This window comes from Moschus berezovskii, chromosome 6 (genome assembly GCF_049115385.1).
Source record: "Moschus berezovskii isolate FMDL1 chromosome 6, NW_MosBer_1.0, whole genome shotgun sequence".
Lineage (NCBI taxonomy): Eukaryota > Metazoa > Chordata > Mammalia > Artiodactyla > Moschidae > Moschus > Moschus berezovskii.
Genome location: NC_142465.1, coordinates 107,104,816 through 107,119,074, shown reverse-complemented (window position 1 = coordinate 107,119,074; position 14,259 = coordinate 107,104,816). Strand labels below are relative to the sequence as shown.

The following is a 14,259-nucleotide window of genomic DNA, read 5'->3' as shown; positions in this document are numbered from 1 at the left end:
TATTTATTAAATACTGCTTTAAATTCATTTTACACAATGGGCTTTCCCATAAAATTTTTTTTGGAAGACATTCCATATTCAGTTATGCCATGGTATAAAAATGGAAGAGGACAATGATACCTAGATACTGTGGACTATATCTTGTGCAATTCTTGGGGGAAATAAAGGTGACCTTTGTGGTTGTTTCAGGTGAATAACGTGGATGGGACTAAATAAAAGAGAATTTATTTCACGTGGTGTCTTTCTGCATTAGTGATTTTAATATGGATTCTTAGAAGTTATCAACAACTGGTCAGATAAAAAAAAATTTTTTTTAATACACTGCTCTATGGATTCTGACCTAGGCAATTCTGGGCTCAGTCTTCCTCTTCCATCACTTTCTTGATCCAATCCACGTACTTGAGGAGATTGGTGTAGAATCCGTACCCTTCACCACACCCGATGCCCCAGGACACAATGCCCGTGGCCACCCAGCGGTCATTTTTCTTATCACTCACTGCAAAGACCCCTCCACTATCCCCTTGGCAGGAATCCTGCCTTGTGGCTGGGCTCCCAGCACAGAACATGTTTTCAGAAAACACATCATTCCTGTTTTTTTGCCGGAGCCAGCGCTCGCAAATCTCTCGCCTAGCTACTGGCAGACGGACAAATCTGAGGTTGTGAGAAATTCTCTCCTCCATGATCCCAAAGCCACTGACATAGCCCACGAGACCTGGGTCATAGAGGGTCTCGTTGTCTGGGAGGCAGATGGGCAGGAGGTTGGGGCCCAGGGTGACGCTATTTTCCAGCTCCAGGAGGGCGATGTCCCCCTCGAAATTGTGGGACTCTTCCTGGCGGTAGTCTGGGTGGATTACGACCCTTCGGACCGGGTGGTTGGACAGCTTGGTGATATCTTCCACGTTGATGTGGCCCAGGAACACGTCTAAGTTGGGGCTGCCCTGCGCCTCGTGGTCCTTGGGGTTAATGGTGTGGGCGGCCGTGAGGATCCAGCGGTCCCCGAGCAGTGCGCCGCCCCCGGGCCCGTGGATGTTGGTGTAGGCCTGCCAGGGGAAGTTGCCCAGCTTGGCCTTCTGACCTCCAATGATGCGTTGCCTCTGCTCCACGGGGTTGACGGGCTTCCCGCACACTGTGGAGGAGACAATGGAGGGGGAGAGAGAAGTCAGCACCTGGCCACCCGCCTCCCTCCCTGGCCTGTCCCCTTCCCTTTGCCCCTGTTTTTGGTTCAGGGCCTTTTCCTCCCTCCCCATCCTCCCACCCCACCCCTCTCTTCACCCCTTGACTTTGGCATATTGTCAGTCATCTCTCCGCGTTCTTATTTATTCTTTCCTGGGGCTTTTCTTGCCCTTTATATTTATTCTTGGTCTCCCATCTGCTCAGTGAAAAGTCCAGGGCTGTCAGGACAGGGCCAGCTCTCTGGGTCCCTCTGCCTTTCTCCTGGGGCATCTCCTCTCCTTTTTTCAGATGCCCCACGTCCGTCTTCAGCTTCAGGCTGGACTGTCTCTCTCTTGTCTGTGCCACCCCTCCTCTGAGGCTCTGCATGGCTGCCCTGGCCACAGAGGACAATGGAGGGCTTCCACTCACCTGGCAAACACTGCGGCATCTTCTCTCCTACCAGCTTGTTCTTCCAAATGCCCTGAGCCGTGCAGGTGTACAGCCCTGAGGGGAGAGGGGCTGAGCTCAGGCTGGGGGTCGTGGGCAGGGGCCAAGAGCACCAAAGCAAGGACAGAATGGAGCAGGAACAAAGGGAAATGTTGGAATATCCGCGGATGGGATACTGAAAGTGTGTGTTTTACAAAGTTCCATGTGTATGTTTTTGTTCTGATGCTAAATGGAAAAATCAGAATACTTAACTCGTATTTGTGGTGATCCCTATGTGTGAAAGTTGACACAAAAACTGGAAGGAACTTATCAAGAAGATCTTATCATCATTGCATCTTGGTGCTGGGTAGCGGATGATAATGGGAATTGTGTTTTATTGTTTTGTTTTTTGAGGGTGTTTGTTTGGCTCTGCTGTGCAAATCTTAGTTCCCCAGCCACGGATTGAACCCAAGCCTTCAGCAGTGAAAGCATGGAGTCCTAATTGCTGGACCATCAGGGAATTACTCGTAGCTGTGTTTTCTGATTGTGGACAGTGTACCTTGCTTGACCTCAACATTTTATCTCATTGAAGCACCTTGGTGATGCTTTCAGATATGCATCATTACCCTCCTCCTAGAGACAGGGAGGGCTTCCCTTGTGGCTCAGACGGTAAAGACTCAGCCTGCAGTGCAGGAGACCAGGGTTTGATCTCTGGGTCAGGAAGTACCCTGGAGAAGGAGAAGGCTACCTATTCCAGTATTCTTGCTTGGAGAATTCCATGGACAAGGAGCCAGGCAGGCTACAGTCCATGAGGTCTCAGAGTTGGACATGGCTGAGTGACTAACTACAGCAACAACAATAGCCTATAAACAAGATATTTTTTTCCTGCATGTTTTAAACCTATAAATCACGTTTTTTCTTTCATTAAAAAGTTTTCAAGATACCCATTGATGAGTCTGAAAGTAATTTAGTCATGCAAAAAGTCACAACACAGCAACCTGAGAGGGGATGTGGGAGAATGCTGAGGAAACCCCACTGATAAACCTGTGGTGGGGGCGCCGGTGGGGGTGCTGGTGAGGGTGGTGGTGGGGGTGGGGGTGGGAGTGAGAGAGAGCTGTTTATGATTCGAGTCTTTCATTCTATCAGCTCAAATGTTTCCTTTTTCAACCTTATTAGAAGCCTCTTGGCACCCCTGAAGCCAGTGCCCAGGATACACATCTTAATATTCCCTCCTTGGAGACTCTGTTGAAAGAAATTGCAGAGGATGTTCCAACAGGAGGGAGAAGACAGCCATTTATGCGTGTTCCTACCTCGCTCAGACTCGCTTCTGCCATCTTTGGTGTGCATCTTGTAGAAGGGCTCGTGGCAGTAGTACTGGATACGGGCCTCATAGGTGTTCACCCCTTCTCTGGTGGTGTAATTGAAGGCCCCGTTGGGCAGGCTCCGGGGCTGCCTGCAGTCCTTGACTTGGAGAGAACACAGGGCCATGTGACAGCTGAGAACAACTGTACCGGAACTTCAGTGGGAGGGGTGGGAACCCACAGCACATGCTGAGAGCCTTCGGGAAATATGGTCATTGGGGCTCTTGTGATGCATGAGAATTGGATGGGATAAAACTCAGTTCTGGGCAGAGCCCCTCATCTGCAGAGATGAAGGCTGACTGGTTTCTGGTGGGCTGGAGCCTTCAAAGGACAAGTCAGGGGAATGGCTTTTGGGGGCGACGCTTAGGCCCGACCCTCTTCCCTTCTCCTGGGGGGGGACACATGCTTGAGTTGCAACTTACTCCTGCACCTGGGCATGGCACGGTGCCATGTGCCATCATCCTGGCAGACAGCTGTGAAGGACAGGAGTGCCTTGTTCCCCTGTTGGAGCAGAGGTGGAGGAGCCATTAGTACAAGGAGGCCCTGAGGCTCCCTCCTCCCCTTGCCCACAGGGGAGCAGTAAGGATGCAAATCAGCTCTCAGCCCTCGAACCTCAACACTTATGGATGTGGCTCCTGGGCCCTTCTTCCTAGCCAGTCCTCTCAGACCAGACTGACAGATGGGCGCACTGAGCCACACAGCAGGAAGTCAGAGCTGGGGATTTGTCTGGTGGTGCAGTGGTTAAGAATCCACCTTCCAGCGTAGGGGACGTGGGTTTGATCCCTGGTCAGGGAACTAAGATTCCACATGCTGGGGAGCAACTAAGCTCGAATGCCACAGCTACTGAGCCCACATGCTGACACAGCCAAATAAATAAATAGTTAAAAAAAAAATAATATCGGAGCTAGGGCTAGTTTTTATACCCAATAATCCCCTCTCTAGACTCCTGAGGGGATTTCAAGAGTTTCCACTGAGGTCCAGTTGAACCCCATAATTTTATTTTTAAAAATATTTATTTATTTATTATTATTTGTTTTGGCTGCTTTGGGACTTAGTTGTGGCACTCAGGATCTTCAATCTTTATCGTGGGATCTTTAGTTGAGGTATGTGGGGTCAGGTTTCCTGACTAGGAATCGAACCCAGGCGCCCTGAATTGGGAGTGCAGAATCTCAGACACTGGAATACCAGGGAAGTCCCTGAACTTCACAGTTTTAAATTAAAAAGCAAACAAGCCACAAGCACAGTTGCACGTTCTCTGCACTGAAACAAAATCTCTGCCCTGAAGTAAGGCCATGTTTCTTCCCTCTGGACTGCCCTGCCAGGTAAACACCGTATCACCCCATTGGCCCCAGACTGCAGTCTTCTCAAGGCTAAGGGCCTTTCCTAAAATGCTAGCACAGCCCAGCCACTTTCAAGGGGACTCAAGATGCTGACATATGCTAAGTGCTTTCCTAGGCCAGCAGATGGCAGGGACAGGCCAGGAGACAGCACCCTCTGAAATGAAAAGTAATTGGACAACATGAATGAGTTTTATTAACACCAACAATCATCTCAGATTGTTAGCCCTGGATCAGACTGCAAGAGAATGTGCATAAGAGCTAGGATATCTGAGCAAAATGTAAATTATCATGTAGTCACTCAGTCATGTCCTGACTGATTTGCAATCCCATGGACTGTAGACTGTCAGGTTCCTCTGTCCACGGACTTTTCCAGGCGAGAATACTGGGGTGGGTTGCTATATCCTTCTCCAGGGGAATCTTCCCACCCAGGGATTGAACCCATGTCTCCTGTATTGCAGGCAGAGTCTTTACTGCTGAGTCAAATAAAAAGTAAATAATGTGAGATGAACTGTGTGACTAGGTTTAAAGTTGATGATGTGAATGATAAGTGACAAGGTAAGGGTGCTGGTGGCATAGATGGGACAGGCTGTTCCTGATCGGGGGGGGAGGGGTGTGCCCAGGACCCCCAGTCCTTCCTGGACTAACGAGCAGTGATCTGGCTGACTCATCTCGATTCAAAGGTAAGCACCACGAAACCTGTGTGAACATGTGTGTTTCTTTTTACTGTACCTCCCACATCCAGAACACTGCCTGTCACTGAATCAACACTTAAAATATTTGTTGGGTGAATTCACCACAACAAACCGAAGGTCTCTTCTCTGATTCAGGGTGGGTCTTCCAAGGGGACCTACTGGACAAAGATGGGATGTCTAGTCCCACGTCCCTGGCCAGGGTAATTCCAATTGTATGGTTTGTAAAAATGGCATTAATTAATTAATTAATATTATTAATTGCCTTCACTGTTTCCTCGCGGCTTTCTGTAGTTGTGGCTCATGGGCTTAGTTGCCTTGAGACATGTGGGATCTCAGTTCCCCAACCAGGGATCAAACCCATGCCCCCTGCACTGGAAGGTGGATTCTAACCACTAGATCACCGGGCAGTCCCGAGAGTAGCATTTTAGTTTCCCAGCTTTTGTGAGATGGACCAGTGGAGCAAACCGCATTCTTTCCTGGGTCTGCAAAGCTCTGGACAGGGGGTTGGGTCTGGGGTAAGACCACCGGTAGACATAAACGGAGTCTCTTCTGATTGTTCGATGGAATGCTGCCCGATTCATGAATTATCGAGGAAAGCCAGGTAGGTTTTAAAAACAAAAACCGAGAGCCCTGGAGCAAGAGGCAGGGGATTTGGTGCCGGTCCCTGCTGTACACAGTCCCAGTGACGCTGACTGAGTGAGGCCTCGCACTCACCTTCACCCCAACCTGTTTGGTTCCTCACTGCATAGTGAGTTACGGGGGCGAGGTCCCGTAGTTCTTAGACTTGGCTGGGCATTAGAATCACCGAGTAACAATAGGTGATCCTGACACCCATGCTCCCCTTCAGACCCATGGACTAGTCTCTAGCAGGGGACTGAACATCAGAATTTTGAAATCTTATTTCCAGTGTGCAGTCAAGTTGGAGCAGGCCAGGTAATCCTTCCAACTTAAACATGCTTATGTTTCCATGTGGGGCTGAGCCTCCATCTTCCATGTGAATTATGCTGGACTCTGGGTCAGCTCCCTCCCCTCGGCCCTGGCTCTTACCTCCACGAGCTCGTAGCCTTTTTTGCAGGTGGCAATGAAATAGTCCCGGTACTGGTATTGAGGCTGCAGGTCCTGAATGATGGTGAATGAATCCAGGGTCTTGGGCTGCGGGCACTTGATGACTGTTAGGGAGACCAGAGGGCACGTTTATTTCTGAGCCACTGGCCTCCTCTCTACCTGCCTCATCCTGGCCCTTTTCTGGCCCGGGAGGGGCCCCGGGCAGCCTTACCTTCACTGGTGTAGTACAGCTTCCAGCCCCGGCTGTCCCCTGACTCGTCCGTGAAGAAGAGTAGGTCCACCGAGTTGCTTTGGGCATCAATGCGCTCGGGCCTTTGCTTTCCACAGAACTCACCAATGTTCCTCCCGCTGACATAGATCTGCGGTGGTGGTGGGGGTGGACGGAGGGAGGGTCATGTCTCCAGTTCAGACACAGGGCTAAGGCGGTGGTGCTGGTGGCGTGGATCCTGCTTGGTGTATGTTTTCAGCTGGAGGGGAGAAAGCCTCCCTGGGACCCACCAGCCAGGAGTGTGTGCTAAGTCGCTCAGTCGAGTCCAACTCTTTGCAACCTTATGGACCGTAGCCTGCCAGGCTCCTCTGTCCATGGAATTCTCCAGGCAAGAATACTGGAGTGGGTTGCCATGACCTCCTCCAGGGGATTTTCCCGACCCAGGGGTTGAACCTGAATCTCTTACATCTCCTGCATTGGCAGATAGGTTCTTTACCACTAGAGCCACCTGGGAAGCCAGGTGTGTAGGACAATTCATGTGGGACATTGGCCATTTCTGCACTCATTGGCCAGATGATCCAGTGGGGAGGAGGGATGAGAGGAGATGTGTGGGGATGGGGACGAGAGGATTTCTCTCTGTGGGTGGGTTGGCTGTACCTGCAGCTGGTCGTAGGGACAGTGTATTTGCTGGTGGTCATCAATTTCAAAAGGCTCCAGGAACTGGAGGTGGAGGGTGTGGCCCCGCTCTGCTCTTATACTGTAGTTGCAGCGCAGGTCAGGGGGGTAGGGCCGGGGGTACTCCAAGCTGGAGATGTAGCCCGAGGGCTCCGTGAACAGCTCGCTGCTGCACTCGGCTGGGAGAACAGAGGGGGAGCGGGTCATCCAGTGAGCCCCACCTTGCTCAGCCCCTGCCTCCTCCAAAACCACCCAGGCAGGACCTCACCCTGGCAGGAGCGCCCATCCTGCTGGAGCTCATAGCCTGGACGGCAGGAGCAGAAATAGCCACCGACGTAGTTGTGGCACAGGTGCTGGCACCGGGGCGGGGGGTCCTCCTCAGCCGAGTTGAGCTGCAAGGCACATTCGTCTTGGTCTGGAAGAGATTCCGGAAGGAAGGATTCAAATTCCACAGAAGCCAGGGTGGGGGGCAGGGGAGGGACCTGTGGAGGTGCTGGTCTCAGCGAGGTCACTCATCAGAGGCCTAAGGACAAAGTTATTTCAGGCCACCTGGAACTCCGGGCCCCTCTGACCCTTTCTGGGACCTGCTCAGTGGGGACAGGACCCTGGGGGATAGCCCTCTCCTAGAAAAAGCTCTCTTGGGAAAAAATAAGAAGGCCAGGCTTCCCAAATCTTTGAATTCAAGAATCCCCTTTTCCGGCCGTCATTAAGTGTGAGCCCAGGAGCCCAGCACAGGCATGACTCACCCACGGCTTGGTAGTACGCCAGGAAGCCCTTGTAGAACATGATGGTGCCATTCTCCTCGTTGGAGAAGTCTGAGTGGAAGGTCAGCAGCATCTTGTTTCCTTGGGACATGAATTCCTTCCTTCCCGGGGGATTGCCCAGGGGAGAACCCAGCTGCCCACAGAACCTCCCCATGGTCTTCTTATCAGCAGAAATCTGTGGAGGAGGGACAGGCGGACAAGCTGTTGAGGGGACATGTCCCACATGGAAGGTTATGAAGGTCATCCTTCTCTTGTTCCAGAGAGGGGATGGCCCCCGCCCCCCTGGATGGTCTCCAGCTGCTCTCTACCTGCTGAGCTCTGGCTATTCCAACTTCCTCAGAGGCCTTTCCTCTGTCCTGCATCCCCATCGGCTGACCTTGCACAATAGCCCGTGCCTGGGACTGGGCCCTCCCTTTATATGACCCCCAGCTATGACAAACCTAGATAGCATATTAAAAAGCAAAGACATCACTTTGCTGAGAAAGGTACGTCTAGTCAAAACTATGATGTTTCCAGTAGTCATGTATGGATGTGAGAGTTGGACCATAAAGAAGGTTGAGCGCTGAAAAACCGATGCTTTCAAATTGTGGTGCTGGAGAAGATTCTTGAGAGTCCCTTAGACAGCAAATAGATTAAACCAGTCAATCCTAAAGGAAATCAACTCTGCTTATTCACTAGAAGGACTGATGCTGAAGCTGAAGCTCCGATACTTTGGCTACCTGATATGAAGTGCTCACTCGTGGAAATGACCCTGATGCTGGGAAAGATAGAAGGCAGGAGGAGAGGGGGATGACAGGATGAGACAGTTGGATGGCATCACTGACTCAATGGATGAGTTCAAGCAAACTCTGAGACGTGCTGAAGGACAGGGAAGCCTGGTGTGCTGCAGTCCATGGGGTTGCAAAGAGTCTGACACAACTTAGAGACTGAACAACATGTCTCAGACCTTTCTTCACCCCCACCTCCTCCTGTGTCCACCTCCCACTGGGATCCTGGTTACCTCTTCCTGGTTTCTATCATTCCTTCATCCCTAGAGCCTGGATGGTCTGCCTTACCCTCTGTCCTGTCCTTCCACCTTGTCTTGATCAGCCCATTCCTGTCCAGCCATGACTCCTGATATTCAGCTGAATGTGAGCATCTGGGACCTGCCAGCTTAGCAAGCATCACTGAGCTCCTTATGTCTTCCTTCACAGATTCCTTACCTCCTGCAAAGCAGAAGACGCCTCTCCTCCTATCTCATCCCCACTTTGCCTGCTACCAGGACCCTCCCTACCAGCACTGCTGACATCTCAAGTCCTCTGGGCTGGGAAGATACGGCATTTTCATGGTATTCTTTTATACCCCACAGGGGATCTCCTGGAAATAGTATTTATGGGCCGTATGTACGCTCTATCTGAATCCTGAATCAAGAATCTCTCTTTTTTTTTTTTTTTTGTGCTGTGCTGTGCAGTAGGCGGGATCCTAGTTTCCTAACTAAATTCCCCAGGAATCAAACCTGGGTCCCCTGCCTTGGGAGCACAGAGTCTTAGCCACTGGACCACTGGGGAAGTCTCCAGGAGCCTCATTTTTATTGGATGTGGAAAGAGGGACTGGGATGGGGCCCTTGGTAGTGACAGAGAGGGGACTGAGCCCACTGTCCTGGCTGGAGACCGACCACCCTTGAGCCACCACCACACACATGCTGCTTCCCCACGACCCTGTGTTCCTGGTGAGGAGGGAGCCACGGCGACACTCTCCATGGCAACAGGGAGACCGAGGCACGGGAGTTTCCAAAATCCTCCCGGCAAGTAAGCAGACAGGGAAGGTTTTGCTGACTCCTGTGGACAGTGCATTCCCCAAGAGCAGGGCCTGTCCCCTCCCTCTCTGTTTCTCCTCTCTATGCTCCACGAGCATCTCTCAGACCGTTGGCCTCCCATCCTCGACACCCTTGGTCTTCCAGAACCCCTCCTGACCATCAGCTTTTACCGGCTTGGGGCCGTGTCCCCAGGCAGGGTGTCCTATCCAGGCTGGTCAGAACTTGGGTCCCCAGGTTCCAGAGACACTCAGTTCTCCCTCTACCCACCCCCCTAATCTGCCCCCCTACCTTGACATAGTCATAGAAACAACCTTCCGAAGGCTCCAGGTCAAACTGCCAGAAGACAAGCTTCACCCTGTACCCTGTGGGTACTGTAATCACAGTGGTCCTCTCAAAATTGTTAGGGTAAGGCTTGGGGAACAAAGGGGATGTCACCTCCCCGTAGAGCCTCTGAGGGGTGGGGATGGTGCTTCCAACCCCGTAGAACAGGACTGGCAGCAGGAGGTATAAGAGCCACCTGCCAAAAGAAAAAAGGTGTCTGTAGGGCGGGAGGGCTGCAGACCCTTGCTGTCTGGTAGGGGATGGGATTGCTGTACCACCGGGCCTTTTCCTCTCGGTCCATTCTTGATCTCAGGGAGATGTCCTAGGGTGGGTGGGGAGGGTGCAAGGGGGAGGCTGCTCTCTGCAGCTGCTGCACTGAGTGCTCCTCCCCGGGGCAGTGTCCAGTCCAGAGGCCATCACACTCCCCCCACCTCTCTCCCAGCCTCCTCCCTGCCCTGTTGCATCACTTTGCTCCCCTTCCAGGAATCGGGCTGGCTTGGACCTGTAAACTGAGGGTAAGGGCTTCCAGTCATGGTTTCTGGAATGGCTCCCACATGCTCAGCAAGGCCTCTGGGAGAGACCGCCTATGGAAGATGGTCTCAGGCACAGAGGCTGACCCTCCAGGCCGAGGGACCACCCCCCCACACACACACCTCGCTGCTCCCTGTGAGCTGGAGGAGGAAGGCAGTGTGGCCTCACCTCCTGGGTCAATCTCCTTTCTCCTTGGGAGGAGAGATGGGGCATGCATTTGCTAGCATGCACGGTGGGCACCCTGGAGGGATAAGGTGTATGGGGAGGGGCAGGGTGCTGCCACCTCCCTGAATAAGTCTGGGCACAGGGGGCCCCCCGTGCCCAGGATCGTCCCCTCTGGCGTCTCCCTCCTTCCTTGGTCCCCACCAGGCTTACTCACATTTCTCAAGGCCTGTTGTTGGATCCCTGACTCTCGTGACAGCGTCTTCATGCACTCTGGGTGCAGAGAGAGCAGGGTCATGCGGAGGAGGGGAGGGGGAGGGAGGGGCTGTGGAGGGGGAAGGGGTGACCATTCCGGGAGGAAGGTTGTAGGGAATGAACTATTTGCATAAACAAAACCAAAAAAGAAAAAAAATTAAACAATTCTGTTTCGGTTTAGTTTTGGTTGTGAAATGCCTGATGGTGCTGCCACCTGCTGGCCTTCAGGGTGAGGGCTAGAGAAGGTTCTGCATTTTTAGGGACAGAAAAGCCTTGGATTGCAGGCCCAGATGTCCCTTTCTAAATCTAATGGGAATCCACCCCCCTACCTCCCTTCCTCAGGACCCTTTCGGGTGACTGTGGCTGAGTGTTCAGGGTTCCTACCCAAAGAGCAGTGGAAATCGCAGTTGAGGGGGGGTTTTTGTGACCCTCTCTTCCGCTTTAACCCCATTCTCCCTGTCCTTAGTTAGCCAGAAGCTCTGGTCCAGGAATGACCAGGGTTCAATGCCCAGGATAATGATACAGAAGCAAGGATTAGAAGTGGGGAGTGCAGGAGGGTGCAGAGGAGAGAGAAGCTTGCTTGACCGGGGGTTCCGCCCTGCTTCCCTCGGCAATGACACTTGGAACTTACCTCAAGCGCTAGTGGTTAAAACTCCGTGTTTCCAAACCTCAGTCAGGGAACTAAGATCCCACATGCCATGTAGTGCAGCTAATAAAGAAATTTTAAAAAATGACAAGTAGAACAGGGACTGCTGTGGCCCCAAAGCATCACTAGAGTCTGTTTTAAGACCCTCCCTGGACTTCCTTGGTAGTCCAGGGATTAAGACACCCAGCTTCCCAGGCAAGCAGCATGGCTTTGATCCCTGGTCAGGGTACTAAGATCCCAGCAAAAAAAAAGAAAAAGAAAAAGGCCCTTCCTCCCCCCTCAATGGACTCAGCCCTGCTAATGAGTTTGTCCCTTCGGGAAACAAGGGCAGCTGAGGATGGGATGGAGACATCCTTTTATCCTCAGCATCTGGTCCAGAGTGTGAGCCCCTGAGGGTCATGGCGCCAAGGGCTGGGCAGACAGTCTGGCTGTGGACCACAAGTTGTGGATGTGACTGGTGATGGAAGTAAAGTCTGATGCTGTAAAGAACAATATTGCACAGGAACCTGGAATGTTAGGTCCAGAATCAAGGTCAATTGGAAATGGTCAAACAGAAGATGGCAAGAGTGAACACTGACATTTTAGGAATCAGTGAACTAAAATGGACTGGAATGGGAGAGTAGGAGTAAGAGTAGTTCAGTTCAGTTCAGTTCAGTTCAGTCGCTCAGTCATGTCCGACTCTCCGCGACCCCATGAATCACAGCATGCCAGGCCTCCGTGTCCATCACCAACCCCCTGAGTTCACTCAAACTCATGTCCACAGAGTCGGTGATACCATCCAGCCATCTCATTCTCGGTCGTCCCCTTCTCCTCGCGCCCCCAACCTTTCCCAGCATCAGAGTCTTTTCCAGTGAGTCAACTCGTCTCATGAGGTGGCCAAAGGATAGCAGTTTCAGCCTCAGCATCCGTCCTTCCAATGAACACCCAGGATCGATCTCCCTTAGAATGGACTGGTTGGATCTCCTTGCGGTACAAGGGACTCTCAAGAGTTTTCTCCAACACCACAGTTCAAAAGCATCAATTCTTCGGCGATCAGCTTTCTTCACAGTCCAACTCTCACATCCATACATGACCACGGGAAAGACCATAACCTTGACTAGACGGACCTTTGTTGGCAAAGTAATGTCTCTGCTTTTTAATATACTATCTAGGTTGGTCATAACTTTCCTTCCAAGGAGTAAGCGTCTTTTAATTTCATGGCTGCAGTCACCATCTGCAGTGATTTTGGAGCCCCAAAAAATAAAGTCTGACACTGTTTCCACTGTTTTTCCATCTATTTCCCATGAAGTGATGGGACCAGATGCCATGATCTTTGTTTTCTGAATGTTGAGCTTCAAGCCAACCTTTTCACTCTCGTCTTTCACTTTTATCAAGAGTAGGTCAGATGACCATTATATCTACAATAGTGGGCAAGATTCCCTTACAAGAACTAGAGTAGCTCTCATAGACAGCAAAAGAGCCCAAAATGCAGTACTTGGGTGCAATCTCAAAAGACAACAGAATGCAAAAAAATAGAGGAAAACAATAGAATGGGAAAGACTGGAGATCTCTTCAAGAAAATTAGAGACACCAAGATACAGTTCATGCAAAAATGGGCACAATAAAGAATACGGTATGGACCTAACAAGCAGAAGATATTAAGAAGAGGTGCAAGAATACACAGAAGAGCTATACCAAAAAGATCTTCATGACCCAGATAACCACGATGGTGTGCTCACTCACCTAGAGCCAGACATCCTGGAATGAGAAGTCAAGTGGGCCTCAGGAAGCATCACTACAAATAAAGCTAATGAAGGTGATGGAATTCCAGCTGAGCCCTTTCAAATCCTAAAAGATGATGCTGTGAAAGTGCTGCACTCAATATGCCAGCAAATGTGGAAAACTCAACAGAGGCCACAGAACTGGAAAAGGTCAGTTTTCATTCCAATCCCAGTGAAAGGCAATGCCAAAGAATGTTCAAACTACTGCATACTTGCACTCATATCACACACTAGCAAAGTAATTTTGAAAATTCTCCACCCTTGCTGCAATAGTATGTGAACCCAAAACTTCCAGATGTTCAAGCTGGATTTAGAAAAGACAGAAGAACCAGAGATCAAATTGCCAACATCTGTTGGATCATAGAAAAAGCAAGAGAGCTCCAGAAAAACATCCAAATGTGCTTTATTCACTATGCCAAAGCCTTGAACTGTGTGGATCACCACAAACTGTGGAAAATTCTGAAGGAGATGGGAATACCAGACCACCTTATCTGCCTCATGAGAAATCTGTAGGCAGGTCAAGAAGCAACAGTTAGAACTGGACATGAAACAGACTGGTTCCAAATTGGAAAATAAGTATGTCAAGGCTGTATATTGTCACCCTGCTTACTTAACTTATATGCAGAGTACATGATGTGAAATGAAGTACATTTCATCTTGGGCTGGATGAAGCACAAGGTGGAATAAAGATTGCTGGGAGAAATATCAGTAACCTCAGATATGCAAATGACACCACCCTTATGGCAGAAAGCAAAGAGGAACTGAAGAGCCTCTTGATGAAAGTGAAAGAGGAGAGTGAAAAAGCTGGCTTAAAACTCAACATTCAAAAAACTAAAATCATGGCATCTGGTCCCACCACTTCATGGCAAATAGATGGGGAAACAATGGAAAGAGTGACAGACTTTATTTTCCTGGGCTCCAAAATCACTGCAGATGGTGACTGCAGCCATGAAATTAAAAGACACTTGCTCCTTTGAAGGAAAGATATGGCCAACCTAGATAGCATATTAATAAGCAAAGACATTACTTTGCCGACAAATGTTCGTCTTGTCAAGTGAAAGTTGCTCAGTTGTTTTCCACTCTTTGCAACTCCATGGAATTCTCCA

At 50.6% G+C, this 14,259-nt stretch overlaps 1 protein-coding gene across 1 annotated transcript; it reads right to left on the bottom strand.

Annotated features, from left to right (window-relative positions):
• Positions 1-237: 237 nt before the first annotated feature.
• Positions 238-10,865, bottom strand: C1R (complement C1r). Its single transcript, XM_055396086.2, has 11 exons — positions 10,710-10,865; positions 9,767-9,995; positions 7,666-7,858; positions 7,188-7,334; positions 6,902-7,098; positions 6,248-6,395; positions 6,019-6,140; positions 3,362-3,440; positions 2,889-3,044; positions 1,582-1,656; positions 238-1,126 (listed from the first exon to the last, which is right to left on the bottom strand). Coding segments are annotated over exons 1-11 (2,118 nt in total). The 5' UTR covers positions 10,712-10,865; the 3' UTR covers positions 238-356.
• Positions 10,866-14,259: the final 3,394 nt, after the last annotated feature.

Bases quoted from the DNA above. Each gene is read 5' to 3' on its own strand.
- C1R (XM_055396086.2), bottom strand. The intron at 1,657-2,888 runs GTAGGAACACGC...CTCTCCCCTCAG, and splicing joins CAGAAGCGAGTCTGAGCGAG to GGCTGTACACCTGCACGGCT. The intron at 1,127-1,581 runs GTGAGTGGAAGC...TCTCCTCCACAG, and splicing joins GATGCCGCAGTGTTTGCCAG to TGTGCGGGAAGCCCGTCAAC.